At 38.8% G+C, this 19485-nt stretch overlaps 1 protein-coding gene across 2 annotated transcripts in view; it reads left to right on the forward strand.

Annotated features, from left to right (window-relative positions):
• The window catches only part of pappaa (pregnancy-associated plasma protein A, pappalysin 1a), a 142955-nt gene that overhangs the window by 35939 nt on the left and 87531 nt on the right, over positions 1–19485 (forward strand). For both annotated transcript variants that reach the window (XM_030150515.1, XM_030150516.1), the window contains exons 7-9: positions 8161–8662; positions 17002–17130; positions 17268–17359. In XM_030150515.1, the coding sequence (XP_030006375.1) occupies positions 8161–8662; positions 17002–17130; positions 17268–17359 (723 nt within the window). The remainder of the gene's footprint in view (positions 1–8160; positions 8663–17001; positions 17131–17267; positions 17360–19485) is intronic.

Here is a 19485-nt window from a genome sequence, read left to right on the forward strand (position 1 = left end):
TATTAATTGTTTTTTTATGTAAAGCATTGTGCAAAGAAGTTTTTCTGTGTCACTGTCACCAAGTCTTTGCTCCTGGATGATTCTCTTTGGTGTCTGTGAATTGACTTAACAGTCTGGTTTAGACCAGCTCTAAATGTAAAGTGTCATGAGAGAACTTTGTTATGATGTGACACTATATAAATCAAATTTGATTGATTGTTATATGGTTTCTATAAGCCTATATGATATACATATAATGTTGCCCCATAGTTGCCTATTAGTTAACAAAGGACTAACCAAAAATACAACTAACATATACCATCTTTCTGCAAACCCTGGGATGGACAAAAGACCAATTTTGAATCAATATTACAAACACAAAAGACACACAAATTGAAATTAAAAAAAGAGTGCAATTTCTATACATGTGGCCAAAGCTGCAACAAATGCAGGTCCAGCAGGTTCAAGCTTGTTTGGCAATGTGACAGTAATTATGAGTTTTCATGTATGAGTTTCATCAACACTTTCCTGTAGTATGTTTCACAATAAAACTTAAGAGGTGAGGACATTCTGCCCATCAGAAATACTGGAAGGCCCTTATATTGAAACGGTTAAACGCAGTGATGTTCATATTCACAGTGCAGCTTTACAAGGCAAATGGCAGATTTTCACCATTTTTATCCTTGTGATGCAAATATGACAAAAGGATTCTAGCTATTCAGTCAGTAAACAGGTTTCATGAAAGTGGATGTATCGGTTATGCTGGTTTTCCACTGACAGTAACACTTCAACTCACTTTGGCTCCACATGGCTTGTCATTTGATGTGCTTAGAATGGCGAGGTCCAGGTACTATCAGGTATTATTCCTGGTATCATCTCTGCTGAGGTTCCAAGTGAGACAAAGTGATGGTAAATGGGATATTAACTCATGCAGATCACATGGTGGCCCATACAGAATTGTCGCTGCACCGATGTGATGTCAAACACTAAACAGAGTTATGCCGCATTTCCACTACATGGAACCAGCTCGACTCGGCTTGGCTCAGCTTGACTCGGTATTCCTGGAGACCGTTTCCATTACAGGATACTACCGACTTAACAGTACCTGGACATCATAGCGATGCGGCGCGTTACTTCCGTGTCGTCTGTTCAGAGAGTTGCTAAAAACTCGCTCGTTGCATGTTGTCTGATCTGAATTTTTACGTTGGCCACCAAAGACTGAATCTCCTCAACAAACCATGGTGTAGTTTTGGGCTGTTATCATGTGGATTAATGTACCACTATATTTACTGTCCACTTCCGCATCTGTTTTTTGTAAAATGGCGGGTCACAGAGAAAACTCTCTGACCAATCAGTGGTCTGCAGTGTTTACACGTCACATTTTAGTATCTGGTCCCTAGTCCTGGAACCTCGGCGGAGGTGATACCAAAAAAGTAGTACCGGGTACCAGATTCCAGGTCCTTTTTCGTAATGGAAACGCAAAAAGGCCGAGCCGAGTTGAGCCGATACCACGCAGTGGAAACGGGGCATTAGTGGGAAAACATCAGAGTAAATTTTCAAGCAGGCTTCATCTCGCTAAATTGATAAATGCCAAAATTGCCAAAGCTGAACCAAACCGAGTCGAGGTGAGTTGAACTGATACTGGCTATGACAAGGATATGAGTGAAAACAATACCATGTCTAACTTTTGGAACAGGATTAAAATTATTAAACAGTGTACACTAAAAACATTTTGCTGCTGATTTTTTTCAGTGTATTAAATTCATGTATTTGAACTTTTCTAGAGCAGCGTTATTTGAATTTGTTATGAAAACAACGTGCTAATGAGTCTCTGAAGAGTTACATCATTTGGAGAGTAAATGCAAGGAGTTTAGACTTCTGTGCACAAATCTGATGGTCAATCGGCTGTAGAAGCTAAACTTCAAAACAAATTAAGAAAGGGGAAAAACATAAAAGAAAGAGACAAAAATACTATACTGTCATACAACTTGACTTATATATGTCTCTGTGTGTCTTTGCAGTAGTGCTGCAACAACAAATCGATTAAATCAATCCAAATCGATTCTTCAGAGAGTTGGCAATGAATTCGGCAGTTGATGTGTTGGGTCTTGAGCACGGTAGTATTGAGGCATACCCGCAGGCTGTGTAGTGTAACAGGAAAACACAGAGTACCATGACTGAGGCTTTGGATGCCGGGCCAGATTTTCAAAGCTAGGTTTACAGTATGTTCCTGGTGGCCACAGCAGCCCAGTTTGCCTGAAATGTAATGTGTGTGTGACAAAAAATGAATATGAAGAAAAAATGGCTAAAGTCCCACAGGGCACTATGTTTTGGGCAAACGGGGCTGCTGTGGCCACCAGGCACATAATGTAAACCTAGCTTAAGATAGCCTACATGTTGTGATTACTTTAGCCCGCTAGCTGGTTAGACACTATCATCATAATTATAATGTTTTCATCCATCTCCGTTTATCAGGCCACCAGACTAATGTTACCTATCGTTGACCGGAACTAATACATACAAAGCTAGTTTGATGGCCTCTAACTGGAGCTGGTTGAAGACTTGCTAGTCTCTAGCCATAACAAGTCTAGGTAGCGGACTAGTGTTCGCTAACTATACCTGAAGCCATTTTGGGGATGTAGTCATTCATGACTTATCTGCAGCCTGTATTGTTTTGGGTTAAATATCGATCTTTGAGAATTTAATCTTTTGTGTTTGTCCAATGAATCGATTAGTTATTACAATAAACTACAGATGAATCAGTTATTAAAGTTATTATTAGCTGCAGCCCTACTTTGCAGAGATACCCTTAGTGTTCATGTATACATCTGTCTGTGTACCATGGAAGTGTGTGTGTGTTTCTTGCACTCTGGCTATAGTGTGTGTTCCAGAGGCAAGTCTGGGCTTGTCTAACTGCTGTGAGTGTAAACTGCTCTCTATTTTCCCTCTTGGAAGGGGTCCCTGTTTGTGGCAGTTCCCCATTTACTGTTAACTCTTCTTGGGCCAGTTTCACAGTGGATACCGCAGCTGCCGTTTCCTGCTATGTGTACACATATGTGTCCAGCAGCTACTCACTTCCAATAGACATGGTGTTAACAGTAACACTAAACTACTGTAAATTAAACAACTGGCGCAAAATTCTTATATTGCATGATAAGCATGAGAATGTACGTATTTTTGGGATGGAGTTCATGCATTCAGATGGCACCTGTTAGCTAAAGACTTGTGAGACGTTTCTGCACACGATTTGACAGGGAAACACCAGCGTGGTCATAGAGAGCCAGAGTACCTCTCATAAATCTTTACTACTGTAGTATGTACCGCAGAGAATTAAGGCTACTGAGAAAAAAAGGGAGAAAAAACAAAGAATATGGAATCAGGGAGATGCAAGAGGTTGGTATGGGTGGAAACCACTCAAGATAGTTAAGAGAACTGCATGTAGTCAGTGAAATTTAAAAGGGAGGAACTGGGGTTGATTGGAAACAGCAGAAAACAGCACTGAGCATGGCTGAATGTGATAAGTCCAGGATGTACTGTATAGAATATTCTGTGCTTGCCATCATATATGCATTCATAACTATGCATGCATATGTCTGTGTTGTTTTTTGAGTGCATATATGAGGACACTTGGTAGTTGAGTTTCATTTGCAATATATTTTTGTTGAAACGTGTGTATGGGATTACATTCTACTCTTCACAAAAAGCATGTTTCTATGTATTTTGCATAAAAGGTCCAAGGTATAACTAGAAACATTCAAAGTCCTGTATTGTCCAGTCTTCCTGGTTAATCTATAGCTTTGTCTGCTCTTTTCTTGAAAGGTAGGCTTGATCCAAATACTGTATATAAGAAGCTACCAGCATATAGTTGTTTCTGAACTGATGTTTTGTTTTGTTTTTTTCCTGAACTGCTGTTCTGAAGTTAGGAGTTTGTTTTTCCTGCCACCATCATGGATCCAGAAGGATTTGGACAAAAAGGGCAGAGCTAGGGGATCTTGAGAGGTGTCAAATCTGAACTAATGCTAAATGCTGGGAAACTGAAATGATATAAAACATCCGTATTTTCAAATATGTAGTGGAACAAATTTATTTGACTGACTGACTGTCTTACAAACCACAACTTCAGTTGTGCCGTCTGCTGTGAAGAAAAAAACGTATTATTCAATAATCAGAAGTTCCAAAAGTCAGACTCGAGCAAGTGAGGAAGCTGTCAATCACCCCTCTCAATAAAGATGACAAATTCGACATCAATGCCTTTTATTCACCATAAATGTCATTTAACTGAACAATAATTCAAAGCTTGTGCACTTCAACACATGTAAGACGGCCCAAATAAAATGATTAAGACCAGAAAAAAAGAAAGATTGACTTTGTACTGTATGGGTACGGAGAATTTTAGTGTAAGTCTATCAGATCAATGTTGTTTGGAAATACACCTAGAGGCCACTAGCCATATAACACTGTTACACAATTCCACATTGGAACCAGCATGGAAGCAAACCCAGGTTCTTTTTGCTTTGAGGTAATAGTGGTTACCAATAGATCACCATACCACCCCTCGCTTCACTAAAAAGGTACCAGTTAAATATTTTTCGACTACCTTTACGGAATAGTTTAGGCTTTCTTAGCTATGAGGGCAACATTAATTTCATTTCATTTCATTTGTTCGGCGCCTCAAAAATCATTGTAACCTTATCTTGCTATATATACAAACATTACATAAATCTTATTAACCATATTCATTTGTGATGAAATGTCTGTTTTCAAAATTTGGTTTCTGTTTTCCTCCATCCATGTTTCCTCTGATTAATTTTTCTTGGCTTCCCTCATCAGTTTAAAAACCCACTTGTCCCAAAAGTCACACCTACGTCAACTATACCACAGGTTAAAGAAAAGCAGATACTAAACATAGTAGCTCCAGTAGATTAGCCCTCATAATACACTGTATGCAACATGATGTGACACTGTTTCATAAACCATGGGCTGTCTATTGCTTTCATAAACTGTGTCTGCAGAGTGTCTTTGTATGTGTACGTATTGGAGGGCCTGATGTCTGCTTCAGCGTGAGGAAGTGTGTAACAGTGTGTGACAGTGAGTCATTGATAGCGAGAGCCAGGGCCAGACACTTCTTAGAAAGCAGAAAGCATGCATGCCCAGACACATCCCTGTGTGTTTATCCATCCGGCTTTCTGGATTTTTTGCAGCTCAGTATGATTGTCCAGACCCAAAGACCAGATTATCACTGTTTGGTGAGCACGGACCTGCCTCCATCTCAGAGTTATATTTCACTAACTAGCAATTTTTTGTCCATTTACTGAGAAAATTCTTACAATTTTACTGGGGTACTAATATTGATATTTTATAAGAAGATGCAAAGCTTTATGTTTTGGTTCGATTTGTCCAAACCTTAACAACTCTTCACAGTTCTAAATTTCCAGGGGTTGAAACAAAAAGAGTCAGGAAGCTTTTTGCATTGTGTCACCACAAAACTTTGCTTTGCTAGGTAAATTCATTTTCAGAGTTTCAGTGGTTCAGTGTTAGTACATTTAATTAACTCCTGTACAAACAAACATGCAGTACTTTACCAAAGTATCTCTATTACAACGTGATATCATGAAATCCCATAAATATACACACCACTTTTAATTCGTGTTAATTGGGGTGTTGTCTGTATGCATTATAAGTTTTCCATGCACTGAAGGTTAGGGTTAGGGATTTGGGTTATGTGAACCGGAGATCTTGGCGTAAATTGACACGCAATCAAATGCCGCTGAATAACACGCAAAATGACAAAAATGCATACGTATAGCATGCTAAATGCCTTTAAGAACTGGCATGACATACATAACATTCATGAGATCAGTCACCTCTATTATGTATGCTATTGTATATTTTACATTTTGGAGGGAAATATTGTTTAATAAACTGTTATAGTTGCCCCGAAAGGCAAAGAAATTCATTTGTGAAATGTGGATATGTGAAAAACTACTTGGTGATAAACCTAATTCTGTTGTTTTTGTTTGTTTTAAGTTAACAAAAATTGTTCTGATATGATTTGACTCAGTACAATGTCTTAATAATGTACCCAGTAGTATACAAATTATTAGAGAATCTAGCTACTACTGCAATCAGTTTTGGGAAGTTTGGATCAATGGAATGTTGTCGTCTGGGTATTGAACTGAAAAAAAGGGAATCCCTCCTATAAGTAAATCAAAAATTGCAATGTCATAGAATGAGAAAAATAAAATGTTGTGGATAGACCCAATTTCCAGGATCTAGGTCCTTGGCCCTTTCACTAAGTTTCATGAAAATCTCTGCAGTTGTTTTAGCATTAGTGCATACAGTGGCCGACTGATGCAAACACGCTTCATATACAGAAACAACTTGCAACTTACAAAGACCACGCTGCATATAAGAAAACAAATGCTGGAGGAAAACGCTGCAAATACAGAAACGTGCTGCAAAAACCAAAAAGCGCCGCAAATACGGAAACGTGCTGCAAAAAATGCAAAAGCGCTGCAAATACGGAAACACACTAAAAAAAGAGTACTGCAGAAACTAAAACAAATGCAAGAAGAAAACACTGCATATCCACTCAAACAACAGAAGTGCTCCAAAGGATTGCAGTGCTTCCATTGTTTGAGTGGATATGCAGCATTTTCTTGCATTTGTTTTAGTTTCTGCTGTACTCTTTTCTTACGGTGTGTTTCCATATTTGCAGCGCATTTCTGTTTTTGCGGCACATTTATGCATTTGCAGCATTTTTCTCTAGCATTGTTTTCTTATATGCAACGCGTTCTTTAGCGCGTTTGCACCTGTCGGCCACCGTAAGTGTAATTCTGCTTATAGACAAACAAATGGTGATACTGGAGCCACAGAAAAAGAACAAGGAGAGAAGGATGGATCTTCTGATCAATACAGGGTATAAGGGTTATAGTCAAGGCATAATTTAGTCACCTTGAATGGGGGAGTTGAAGATCAAATGCAAAGGAGCTGGGCTGTTTCATTCTCCTCTGAACATTGATTGATTAAACGATTGATTGAGACATTGATATTTGCAAATGCTTTGCTTGCATAGATTCCATTGCCAGTAACAGATACACCTTTTAAATATAGTTTACATTGCCTTAGGTTACACATGGATGACACCCCTGTTCTGTCTCCTCTTAAATCTCTAACCACATTAGCAGCAGTGCCAGAGTAGGAGAAGGGCCCATCATAACAGCTGACATTACAAAATATTTTCAGTGGCTACAGCTCCCTTCCTCGCAAACTCAATGAAAATGTATCCAGTAAGCAAGCACTACAGAAGGAGGGAGCTGAGCAAATCCAAGCTCCTGGAGTATCACAGTTAATTCCGAGCCCCCCGCTGCCGTCGCCGCCTCTTACTCCCGTCTACCTCTTTCTTTCTCTCTCTTTCTTTTTCTTTAATTCACCTCCACTTTGACCACACACGCACTTACAGTACAATAATAAATGTGTTGAGATAATGTGGCTTGGAAACCATATTCAGTCCTCACTTGATTAAACACTGGAATTTTGCACGGTGCCCAGAAATGAGGTTAGCAAATGGCTTCAATGGTTGCCAGGTTGGAAATGTACAAAAGGAAATCGAGGGAGAACATAGTGTCTGCCGCTTGCTGGCCTCTAAATGTGCTTGATGAATGCTAGCGTACGTCACTTGGTATAATGTGAGTTAGCTGTGTGTGGACTCCAAATATGGCTGGAGTGTGACTGTTAGAGGTTGTAATGACTGCGGTGAAGTGAGAACCCTGCACAGGGCCCCTCTCAGTAGGTACACACCTCAGCTCTGCCTTTCCTCCACAGATGGACTCACAATGAACTCTCAGTTTCATATCTGCCTTGATGTTGAAGAAGTGTAGATACACGAGAGGTATAACGGATGCAAATTTTTTTTACCCGAAACCACAAAATGCTATGAGCATTGTTATTAAAATGAAGAATACTATCTGAGTCGTTCCATTCATTAGGAAATACAGGGACCAGTAGCAAAAATATTACACTTGACAATTACTGATTATGTTTATACAGCATGGCCAAATGACATGTACTTGGTCTGTCCGCCTCATGTTTAATGTCATTTTGTTGTATCTGCAAATTATTTGAAATCTCTTGGCAGTTTACATGTTGTGTCTGACACTGTCTGAATTTTTTTTCCCACAGGTCCTCCAGATGTAGAGCAGGCCTGTGAGCCAAGTGTGCGCACCTGGAGCCCCAATGCTGGAACTGAGCAAGGCATTGTTGGCCTGTCTGAGTGCCCTCTTCAGGGCTGCATGCTTCAGCTGGAGTTTGCAAACCCATTAGTACCAGACTCCCTGACTGTGTGGGTGACCTTCTTCAGCCCTGAGGAAACAGCACTTCCAGCTATCCACAACATCTTGCTGCTGACGGTCAGTGGGAACAACATTTCATTAGGCCCCAGTAATGTTTTCTGTGACACCCCACTGACCATAAAGCTGGATATCGAGGAAGAGGTTTTTGGGGTGCAGTTTTTCACAATGGAGCAACATCTAGAGATTGATGCCACTCTCTTGGCATCCAAGCCAGACTGCGTTCTTTGTAGGCACTGTCAACCACTACGCTACCGCCTGTTGCGCCAGCCACCCTTCACCCATGCACCACAGGGTCTGACTTTAAATGAACCTATCCGGAGGTATACAGACAGGTGAGTGACCTGGTTGGTGAATATATTATCTGTACACATTTTTATCCTGTCTGCTGCCACTGACCGGGCTCCACACCACATTCATACATTCAGTTTAAGGAAAGTGGGCAATTTTCACTTTTAATCATGCCTCCACATTTCAAATTGTGGCTACATTTATAGCAGGGAAAGAAAGCAACACAATACGTTTGGCATTCCCAGCTCAAATCAATTGTTTGTGCCAAATGTGGGTTGTTTTTTTTTTTTGTTTTTTTTTTGAAGGTAGGAAATTGCTGAGTGGTTGCCATTTTGCTTCCTTCTTGAATGTGATGCAATGACATGCAGTGACATGACAGTGAGGAGGTGTTTATTTGTGTTTGGAAACTATTCAGAAAAATATGTTCGAGTAATACCAGATATCCTTTTCAATACCCCCAGGAGCACTTGCAAACCACCACAGCTTCTGCAGTTTCAAATCTGCTGCCCAACATTTGTTTCCTAAGTCACAGGTCAACCATTGCCCACATTTGTTTTTCCCATGTTCCACCAAGCAAGGGCAAACAAATGTATTGTTGAAAGTATTATCTGCACACTGTGGTGAGAGTTTAGTGCTTTGCTTTCATGGAATGTGCTGACTCGATAAAGATTGTGCTATACATGGCACTGTTGCGTGTTATACCATCTCACTATCGTGCTGTCTGCGCAGTTCACATGAGAAGGAAAGTGCCTGATAAGAGGTAAAAGAGTGAGTATGCATGTTATGCAAGATGAAGTGATGGTACGTAGAGTGTTTTTAGACAGCTTTATGGTTGAATGACAGTCCTATCTGTAAACGGGATGTATTTATTTGGGGGTTTTGGCACACTTAGTGATTACTGATGTACTGTAGGTAGTTTTAGTGCTGCGGTGTATTTCACTAGCTGTGGTTACATTCCAGTGGTAGTGGTCAGTGGCACCGGCTGAGTATTTTCTGTTGTGAGACTGTATGGGATCTTGTCCCTCTTATATGATCAGAGATGCTTGGTAGTATGTGTATTGTGGCAATCCATAAATTTTGTGAAGATAATAACACAATTCTTGAGAAGATAAATAATAAGATAAGATAAACAAACCTTTAAGGCTGACATCCCCAAAGTTAGGGTTAGGTCCCAAAGTGGGCCAAACATATGTTGTTGTTGGGTTGCCAATTGGCAGACTAAAATACATAATACTGCTACAATGTGTATGTGAATTATTTTTCCTGATTAAAATAGAAGAATAGTGCTTTTGAACTATGTTGGCCGGTTCAACTCAGATGCTGGGTGGTGAAAATGCTTGAACCATCAATCTTTGTTTTTACCATGGAAAAGTCAGTAAAAAATGCTGATTTTATGGCAATTCTTAGCATAGTTTTGCAAGTTTGTTTTCCAGCAAGGCACCAAATTTTCACTTTGAGCTGAAAAAGTTTGTGAACTCCTGCTTTAAATAATTTCCCCTAAACATTTACTTGTAGTTTCTTTATAGACACTCAGGTGCATTAGCTTTGATATGTAGCTAAATAAATAATATAATAGTTAAACTGTTGCACAATGAATGTGGCCTTTGACACAGTGTAGCTAAGAATCTGGTTCAGGTTGGGGTCCGTAAAGATCATCCAGATGTTTTGACATAGTACAAACTTAATGTAAAGTGCTTCAGTGATGGTGTGAGTCCAGCTGGTGAAATGCCTTGGTTGACCACACAGCGAGTTATTTCTTCTTACAGAATGTTTCCATGGGACTGAATAAAGCAAAAGGGGTCTTGAGGAAGGGGGTGACTGACCTCCCACTGTCAGGGCACTGGCCCCTTCACCTGAAATGGGGGAGGGGGTGTACTTAGCATGAGGACAGTTGACATCTTGGCTGCCTTAACTCCATTCATGGGTGGTGGTTTGTTTGGAATGGCTACAGACTGGGAGGTCAGGGTGATAAGAAGGGTGAAATGAATAGGTGATGCTGGGGTGGAAGGTTGGACTCGTTGGGGGTAAATCATTCCAAGGCTCGGTAGGGGTCAATAAACGATGGAGGAGAACATTAGGGGGTCAAGAAGGAATGAAGAGAAGGGGTAGAGGGATAGAGTTACTCTGACCCCATCCCTCTGTAGCACCCCATCCCCAGGGTTAATCCTGTGTCTGGCATGATTTTCATAGCTGTCACTGAGTCAAAGCCTATCCTAGAGACCCCCAAGCATAAGGATCATGAGGGCAGCTCCCCTAGCATCACTGCCACCCCACACTTCCTCTGTAATCAGCATCAACGTTAGTTTTAGCCTTGAAGAATGCCACCCAGACCCTGATTTTCCTCTGACAACTTGAAAACTCCACTTAAAAAAAACAAAACAAAACAAAAACAAAAGTTGACTATTAGTGTATTTGAGTGTATTCCTCTTGACATTTTTGGATAATGCTTTTGCACATGGATAATGAAAAAATGTTCATCTATTTTTGTTATACATACATTTGTCACAGAATAAGTGTATGCATTTGCCATTAACAATGATCCACTGTCTCATTTAGTACCTTTTGAAGGTCAACACGTGTAGGCTTTGAACATTATGTTTTTACACCTTTAACACATAGCGTAGGTTTAAAATTAATAGCAGCCAAACCTCAAATGCATGTCAGCTGCTACTCTGACAAAAGGACTATTGCCCTGTTTGTTGTTCTTGCAGGCTCAATCTGAGATTTTTTCTCAACTTCCTTAAGTGTATCTGCTTTTCTCATCTTGAATCTCTTAGCCAAGAACAACAAGCAGCTACAGAACGGAAACACATCCATATGCGTGCTCACACATAAGCCTAGTGCACACAGCTCACACAGCACACACACACGCACACACATAAATGAACACAGACACACACATTGACGCTGTTCTTGCTCTCAGTAGCAGGCATATAAGTTTGCACATGCTTCCACGTGTAATCACCTGGTGCTATCAAAACACCTTTGAAAGGTATATTGCCCTGCCTTTTGTCTGGTTTTTAGAGGGAGCCAAGATAAAGGAGTCATTTGAGGAAATACCTGGATGCACATAGAAGCACCAAAAGTGGAATCATGCCATGTGACACTTTGTCTTATCCTGAAGTAATGTCCTTTTGTGGTATGAGTTACATATCACATCAAATAAGATGCAGATGCAGATGAAAGTGTGGTTTTATGAATTCCTGATGACTAGCTGTCATCCATCATATGTACACACATTTCAATGACTGTACCACATCAAGTGTGACCTGAAGATGATACTGACATAAATTTTCTCACAGTAGATTGATGCCCATCTTTGTGAATGTTATATTTGTACAGCACACGGACACAGACTAATATTTTACAACATGTCTCTCAGATGGTTGCACCACTACCAGATTGGATGGCACTGCTTTTGTGAACAAACACAATAGACAGACTGTGTGCTATCCTAGAAAGATTACAACTGTATTTGCTATTTGATGTGAGTATATATTTACGATACACTTAAGATAGTATGATTCTCACTGTATATTGAGGTGAATTGGGATTGGGTCTGTGTCTTTGTAAATCCCTTTCCCTTGGACAGGTGTTATGATTACCTTAAAAACCAGGAACTGTGGTTAATTTAATTACTTTACATATTGTAATAATTGGTGTTACACAAAACCATACATTTTATTTATCACAGTAAAGATCCGCAGTGCTGTGATATTAAACAGAGCATTTTGACAGTGCGATAGAGCTGCTGATATGAAACAGGCTGTGATTTATGATACACTACACATTACAACATCATTTCATTCATGGTACCGTGGATGTATACTATGCGTGTGTAACAGGCTGGGCTGCTTACAGGATGTGTCTGTAGGCTGCACGTGACAAAATCTGACACATTTGCAATCCACTTACATATTAATGATATACTTAATGGTTTACTTATACTACTTAGGGCTAACTTTTTACAAAATGAACCTTTACTGAACTGACAAAGGCAGAGGAAAATAGAATAGATACTGATACACATAAATGACTCACACAATAGTTTAGAAAGTAAGCATAAAAACATAATGTGCTGAGCACTTTTAATACCTCTTGGCCAAATATAGTGTTAGATTGTGTTGAAAGTTACTGCCCTATAATTTGGATTAGATTGTCTTTGTGTAAAACTTATTACATACATATTTATATGTTAAAGTACTTAGATATTATAACTGCACAAGGCACAAGGCCATTTGACCTTGAAAAAGTAGGTTAAGGTCACCTATTTTCAATAGGCATCTGCTCCATGACAAGATGCATCCACAGTATAAATTTGGTGCAGATATTTCAGTGTATTCTGCAGATAATGTGATTAAGTCATTGAATGGTCAGACAAACAGACAAATGTCAAAACGATTAATATACACCTCGGCCAAGGGGAAAAAAGCACTAAACACGAACAAGACAAAGTCTTAAAGGGAATGGATTGGGGTGATTATATTAATTTCTCTTCTCTCTCAACCATTTGCTTAACAAAGTCATTTTATGGTGTTGTTAATATAACGTATTAACCACAGCTATAGCTGACATTTTTAATCAGGAAAAATGAATATGACCAAAAACTTCAAAGTCCAACTCATTAAAACATTCTGTTTACTATAAAATCAAATCATTGGAGAAATAAGATGGACCACAATCTGAATAAAATGAATGAGAACAGAATGAGACCTGGGAGATGTTTATAGACTCAGTATTTTTAGGGAAAGGTTCAGAGTAAATCATAATGAGCAAGAGGTTTTTAAAGCCAGAACTTAGTGGCCATCAGTGGTATTGCAACTTAAACATGCTTCTGCATTAGCTGCAAGGTCACCACTACATTACATCAGTTTTCCTTTTTATTACACTTTTACATCTTTGGGAACTAAAGACACTAATTCTTGAATTTTTCTGTTTCCAAGACTTGAGTTCATAGTGACTGATGTTGGTTCTCCTCTTCATGATCTTTGCAGATTTTCAGTAAGAGACAGAGGATTTGTGGGCTTGTGCAGATTGAGGCGTTGTTGCATTGAAATAGCCATCACAGACATCAGGGACAAGACCTTATGGCAGCACATGTCTTTGTAAATGTCTCTGTAAAATTCCAATCTATGGCTTTCCATCGATGGTACCTTCACACATGTGCGGGTCAAACACTGACGCTGCCCCAGACCATCACACATGCTGACTACATGGCCACATGCTGATTGTGGACACATAAAGAGTATTGACATTTTTTGTTAGTTCCAAAATACAATAAAATTGGGCATTTCCAAAATTTTAAATAATTTGTCTGTACTATTGTTAGGTAAATACGGATTAAAGCAAAGTATCAAATCACTTTTTTAGTTTTCATTGCATTGTTAGAAATTATTTCAGCTTCTCTGAAAACAGGCTTTATGCTTGAGGTTCTTCCTCCCATTGTCATAAGTCAGATGTCTGGTGTGAATGAGAATGTTCTCTTCTTTGCCCTCCTCAAAGATAAAGTCTCCCACAGTTTGACTCTTCTAGGGGCTAAACTAATTCAATTAGACTGGGTATGTTTGAGTCTGTCCTGGAGTTACACCAGAACGAGCCAACCGCTCTGAACAGGACATACTGTAGTATGAAAGAGATCTTGTCAGGTCAGGCATTCTGTATTGATAATATTAAAGCCAACATAAATATCTAATCTCATCTCTTGTTACCTGATCTTCCTTGACCAGGTTTTTATAATTGAACACTGCTTACTTAAATTGGGGTATGACTGCCTGCGGGTGTATGAACAAACATATGAAAAATTAAAACAATGAAGGTTGAGGGGATGGGTTGTATATTATGACAAGCTAATTTATGGTCACTCAATTAAAAATGCTTAACTGACCAATATGAGTTTTATCCTTTCAAAGTTTATGGCTTCTTGAAAACTGTCAAAGACTTTCTTAGTTTGATAGCTACAGTAAGTGCAGATAGAGAAAAAAAAGGACGATGAAGTCTAGAGAATACTGAGGAAGAGAAACACATGGCTTTAGCCTTAGGTAAAACCACTGTGGTACCAGAACGATGTTTGGTGCTGGTGCAGAGTTGCACTAACTAGAGATTATATAGCAGCCATGGGAATAGTAGTTTATGCCTGTGCACTCCTTAAATGTGAAGGCCATAGTTGGCGGGCATTGGGTTACAAATTACAAAAGTATTATGTGTGTCTGCATGAAATGTGTATGTGAGTTTCTTTGTGTAATGGGCATATAAAATGCACATATGCCCATGTGAACTGTATAGTACTGTTGCATGCTTGTCACTACTCTTACAGCATTTTAGAGGGCATTCCAAAATTAAGGCTACAGTACTTGATGGTCCACATGAAATGATCTATGGTGAACCTATTGGTCCCATTTACCCTCATTTACTGATGTTGTTTCCCTCTTGTATACCTTTTTTTTTCTCTTTACTATATCCTCAACCAGTACTATCCTTGATTATCCCAAACATTATGCATTCCTATCCCCTTATGTATTCAGTAACATCGAGAGCTTAAAGCGTTTCTTTTAAACTTTTACATTACTGCGGGTGGTTTCTTTTTCTTTTCTTTCTTTTTTTGTCGTGTTTCAAAAAATATATTAGTGACCTTTATCATCAATATGTTATATTCACATTTTGAAACTTTTAAAACAGTTTGTAAAGCACAAATTTTCAAGGATTTTCATGCTTTGTAAGTGTACTATACAAAAAATAGAGAAAATAAAATCGGGAATCTTCAACATTCAGGTCACGATTAAATAATAGTCAGAATTCACAACATATCATTTTATCAGGTTTATTTACTGAAATTAAACAGGCCAGTGCAGTCTAATTAAATATTTTTTCATCTCTCATCATGAACTGCATCTTAGGTGTGTGATTTCCCCTTTTGAGTAAAAAAAAAAAAAAAAAATCACTCTAAATACATTCAATAACTTTCAGCTGTAGGAATTATAACTGTATTCTTCTCTACTTTATGACATATTATAGAAGAAGCGGTCATCAAAATAATTACCGCATAAATCTAGGATGGAAATAATCATTAATTGTGGCTCTAAATTTAAATGATAGCTCTGTCCTATTCAAGTGCCTCATAAACAGTGACAACATGGCGGTAAGCCAGCATACATAAGAGCCAGACGGCTGAAAATGAAGCGGCTAAACGGAATTTAGTCATCATTAACTTTACTGTTCACACCTGTGCTTAAGTCCATGTTTCATCTACACACATCATCCCACATAGATGGATAAAAAGGCCAAAAACCAACCCCATAAATGAGAAACCATGACCATAAGCTACAAATCAAAACTAGGAATGAGAAACCAAAACTATTTAAAAAAAAATCATGAAAAGAGAAAGAAAACTGTAAACAACAAAGCAGGAAATGAGAGTGCTGATGGCATCAGTTATCCTGTTTTATTCTTCATACTCAGATTCATGACTTGCCTTTACATGTTTACATAGTTTTTTTTTTACCCTTGATCTTTGCTTAATTTACTGATGATAAGCTTTTCAACGACAAACAAAGGGAGATCTGAATTAATGTAAAACTGTGTCAGAACGATACAAAGAACCACATTTTTTATTTCTTCAGCTCTTGTTTTGAGCAAACTAAAGTACTGATTATTGTGACACTAATTTGATTTCTTGATAGTTTATTGGTAAAAAAAAAAAACACAACCAGTAAGACCTATTATTAGACTGAATGACAATTCAAGAAACACGTAAAGGCAGATAAGAGATCAGGATAATAAATGTACATTCACTAGTGCTCCTATTTCACTAAGAGTTTTCTTTCCTTTTGTTTCTTTACTTAATTAAAGTTTTGGTTTCTTATTTATAGCTTTGAAATATATATTTTTTGGTTTATGGTTTTGGTTTTCACATTTTTGTTTTGTTTTTTTTTCCTTTCAGACTTTTTTTTCAGACTACCTTATCATGGTGACTCAAGAAACCATCATGGCGATTTACACCGACAAAGTGAGTAGCCCCCCCCCCCATGCAACTTTCCTCTCCATTGTGTGTTCAACATGATGGTTCCTTAAATCACCATGACCAGGAAGCAAAACAACTCAAAGAGGGGGAAAATGCAGCCGTATCTCTGGTAAAACCGGAAAGATGTGTGAAAGTGTGTGAGGTGACAGATGGTTTTATTTGTATTGGCTTGTGACGCTTTAGATACGAGGAAATAGCTGCAAAGCACACATCCATTCACTGTGGCAAACAGAGCAGCAGCTCCATCGATCCAGTCTCCACAGACTTGGCCTCTTCATTAGAGTACGATCTTTAGCTCTTCTCTGTCTTACCATATGTTTACCTCACCGGGATTTGTCTTTCTTTTTATTTGACTTGTCTTTATAGGGATGTGGTGCCACATGTTGTGTACACTTACCAAGTCCAAACCATTTCTAGCCGGGGTGAAAGTGAGCCCTCCCCCCCTCTGGTACATGAACTCGGGGCTCCATACTGTGGGGATGGACACATCCAAAGGTAACATATGTGAAAATGTGCACTGTATCTGAAAATACATGCATACAAATAACAATAATGACAATTAAAAAATGCTGCTTTCCTTCTGGTGTCTGTCAATGCAATATTCTCTAAGTGCCACCTTTGCTGAATTCTAGTTCCAAAGGGGAGGAATGTGATGATATGAACTCTATGAATGGGGATGGCTGCTCCAGTCAGTGCAAGAAAGAGCCCTTCTTCAACTGTGTGGGTAAGTCTTACTGACAAATGCATCCCTAAGTAAACCCCTAAATTGTGATTCCAAGTTACTGTTACTGGTGCATACCTTTGATGTGGATTTGGTTGTGGTACTCCCTACAATAGTTAACACTTTGTATCAATGCACTGATTGTGTAATGATATCTACATCTACTGCAGTTCAGAAAAAAACAGAACACATATCAACTATCAAACAATGGAAGTAGAGCGATCACAATGAAGGAAATAGCAGCACTCTGTTGGGCAAAATACCTCCTTTCAGTCTTACAATACATCTTTAGAGATGTGCCAAAATAACGACAATAACATTGTTATCACACTGCAACCCTAGAGGGCACTGATGCAACCACTTACGAAAATAAGACTACCTGCAACAGCTGAAAAACGAAAACACCACTGACTAGCCATCTTTTACCAACTTTACCCTGGAGGAGCCATGGATGAGCTTTTACAGACACTCAAAGAAGGCATCCCACCCAGCCCATTGCCTGTAACACTGCAAGTCCTCACCACTGTCACAGCACTTCTGGTCGAAAATACTTCCTTGTCACTTCTGAAATTCCAGTGATTTTGTCAGCAAAGTTCAGAAACTGGACCTGGTTTTGGATGAAATCATGTTATCATTTGAGGCAGAATATGAGAGCTCTTAAAGTAATAAAACCAACCTCAGCTGCAGGTATGTGCTTTGCTTGACCTTTAACTACCAACTGTTTCAAGTATAGTAAGTATTTCTACAGACAAAAGCATGGCTGTGCCGTGGGTTCTCCAGTGACACACACTGTGGCCAAACTCTCCATGGAGGAACTCAAAAGCAGAGCACTAAACTAAAGAGAACAACACCCAGCTACTGCTACAAATATGTGGATGAATCCTGGGTCAAAAACCAAAACCTAAGAAGTTAAGGCCTTCACAGATCGTATCAACCTGGTGGACAGCAACCCCAAATTCACAATGGAGGATGCCAGAGACAGTACTGTGCACATTATTGAGGATGGAGTGTTCAGCGCTGAAGTTTACCAGAAATTTACACACAGACCTACTCCCATCAACCACTGGACCAGAGCCAAAAGATGAACCAACATTTCCGTGAACATATTTTCTGCACACTGGGTTTTTGCATTTGAAAATGTTTGGGCAAATGGCAAAATTGAAAGCTTGCTTGAGATGACTTTACCTTTTAAAAGACCTAATGCACATTCTCATATCTTACATTGATATATTTTTCCAGTAAGTTCTGACATTTAACTCATGTGACTGAGCAGCTGAGTAATCCCTGACACATTCTTGAATATTCCCATTAACAGGAACAAGTAGAACAGGGAGTGAAACCAAATTATTCCTCATTTTCATCTATGAAGAAAAAAAAAAAAATCACAGCCACTTCAGATTTAAAACAGAATGAGAACATGTAACGTAGTCATCACTTTCTCACAACATTACACAGACAAGTTCATTCACTTCAAACTGTTTCATGGAGACACAGATATTCTTTATTTTATGTGTTGTTGGCTTCAAATTTGCATGACAAGTAGTGTCAGTCTGTAAGTGTTTCAGGAACTTAGATGTATTTTCTCCAAGCACAACTGCACTTCAGACATACGAACACTCATAAACAAAAACTGGTCCATTCTAAGGACGAAATACCCAATGCGTGAACAGTGTTGCACATGCAGTGCAGAACCGATGAGAGCCAACTTTCATGTCAGGACTCAGCAATTCATGTGTATCTAAAGGATAAGAGACGTTCATTTGGAGACGGTTGGTTTGAGAAGGGATGAAGGAAGTCGGCAACATTAAACTAGAACGACAACAAATCTAAGACACTTCTTCTACCAGTTTCTTATATAATATTATAGCATTACTGTGCTCATCTGTAGCATTGTTTTATGGACTGTTTTGATTTCAGTTTGTTTGGTGCTACTTCACAAAATTGAGTCTGGAAAATCTTCAAGGCATTTCAAAGGCTAATTCAGTGAATGAACATATTTGGCATCTGGGCGTATTTTATCCAAATAGCCAATACTTTCTTAAAAGAGTTAACATTCTGCTTGATATCATAATCACTTTGACCTGCTGTAAAAGAAAAAAAAATCTGGAAATCATTATCTTTTCAAAGGG

This window comes from Sphaeramia orbicularis, chromosome 12 (assembly GCF_902148855.1).
Source record: "Sphaeramia orbicularis chromosome 12, fSphaOr1.1, whole genome shotgun sequence".
Taxonomy (NCBI): Eukaryota; Metazoa; Chordata; class Actinopteri; order Kurtiformes; family Apogonidae; genus Sphaeramia; species Sphaeramia orbicularis.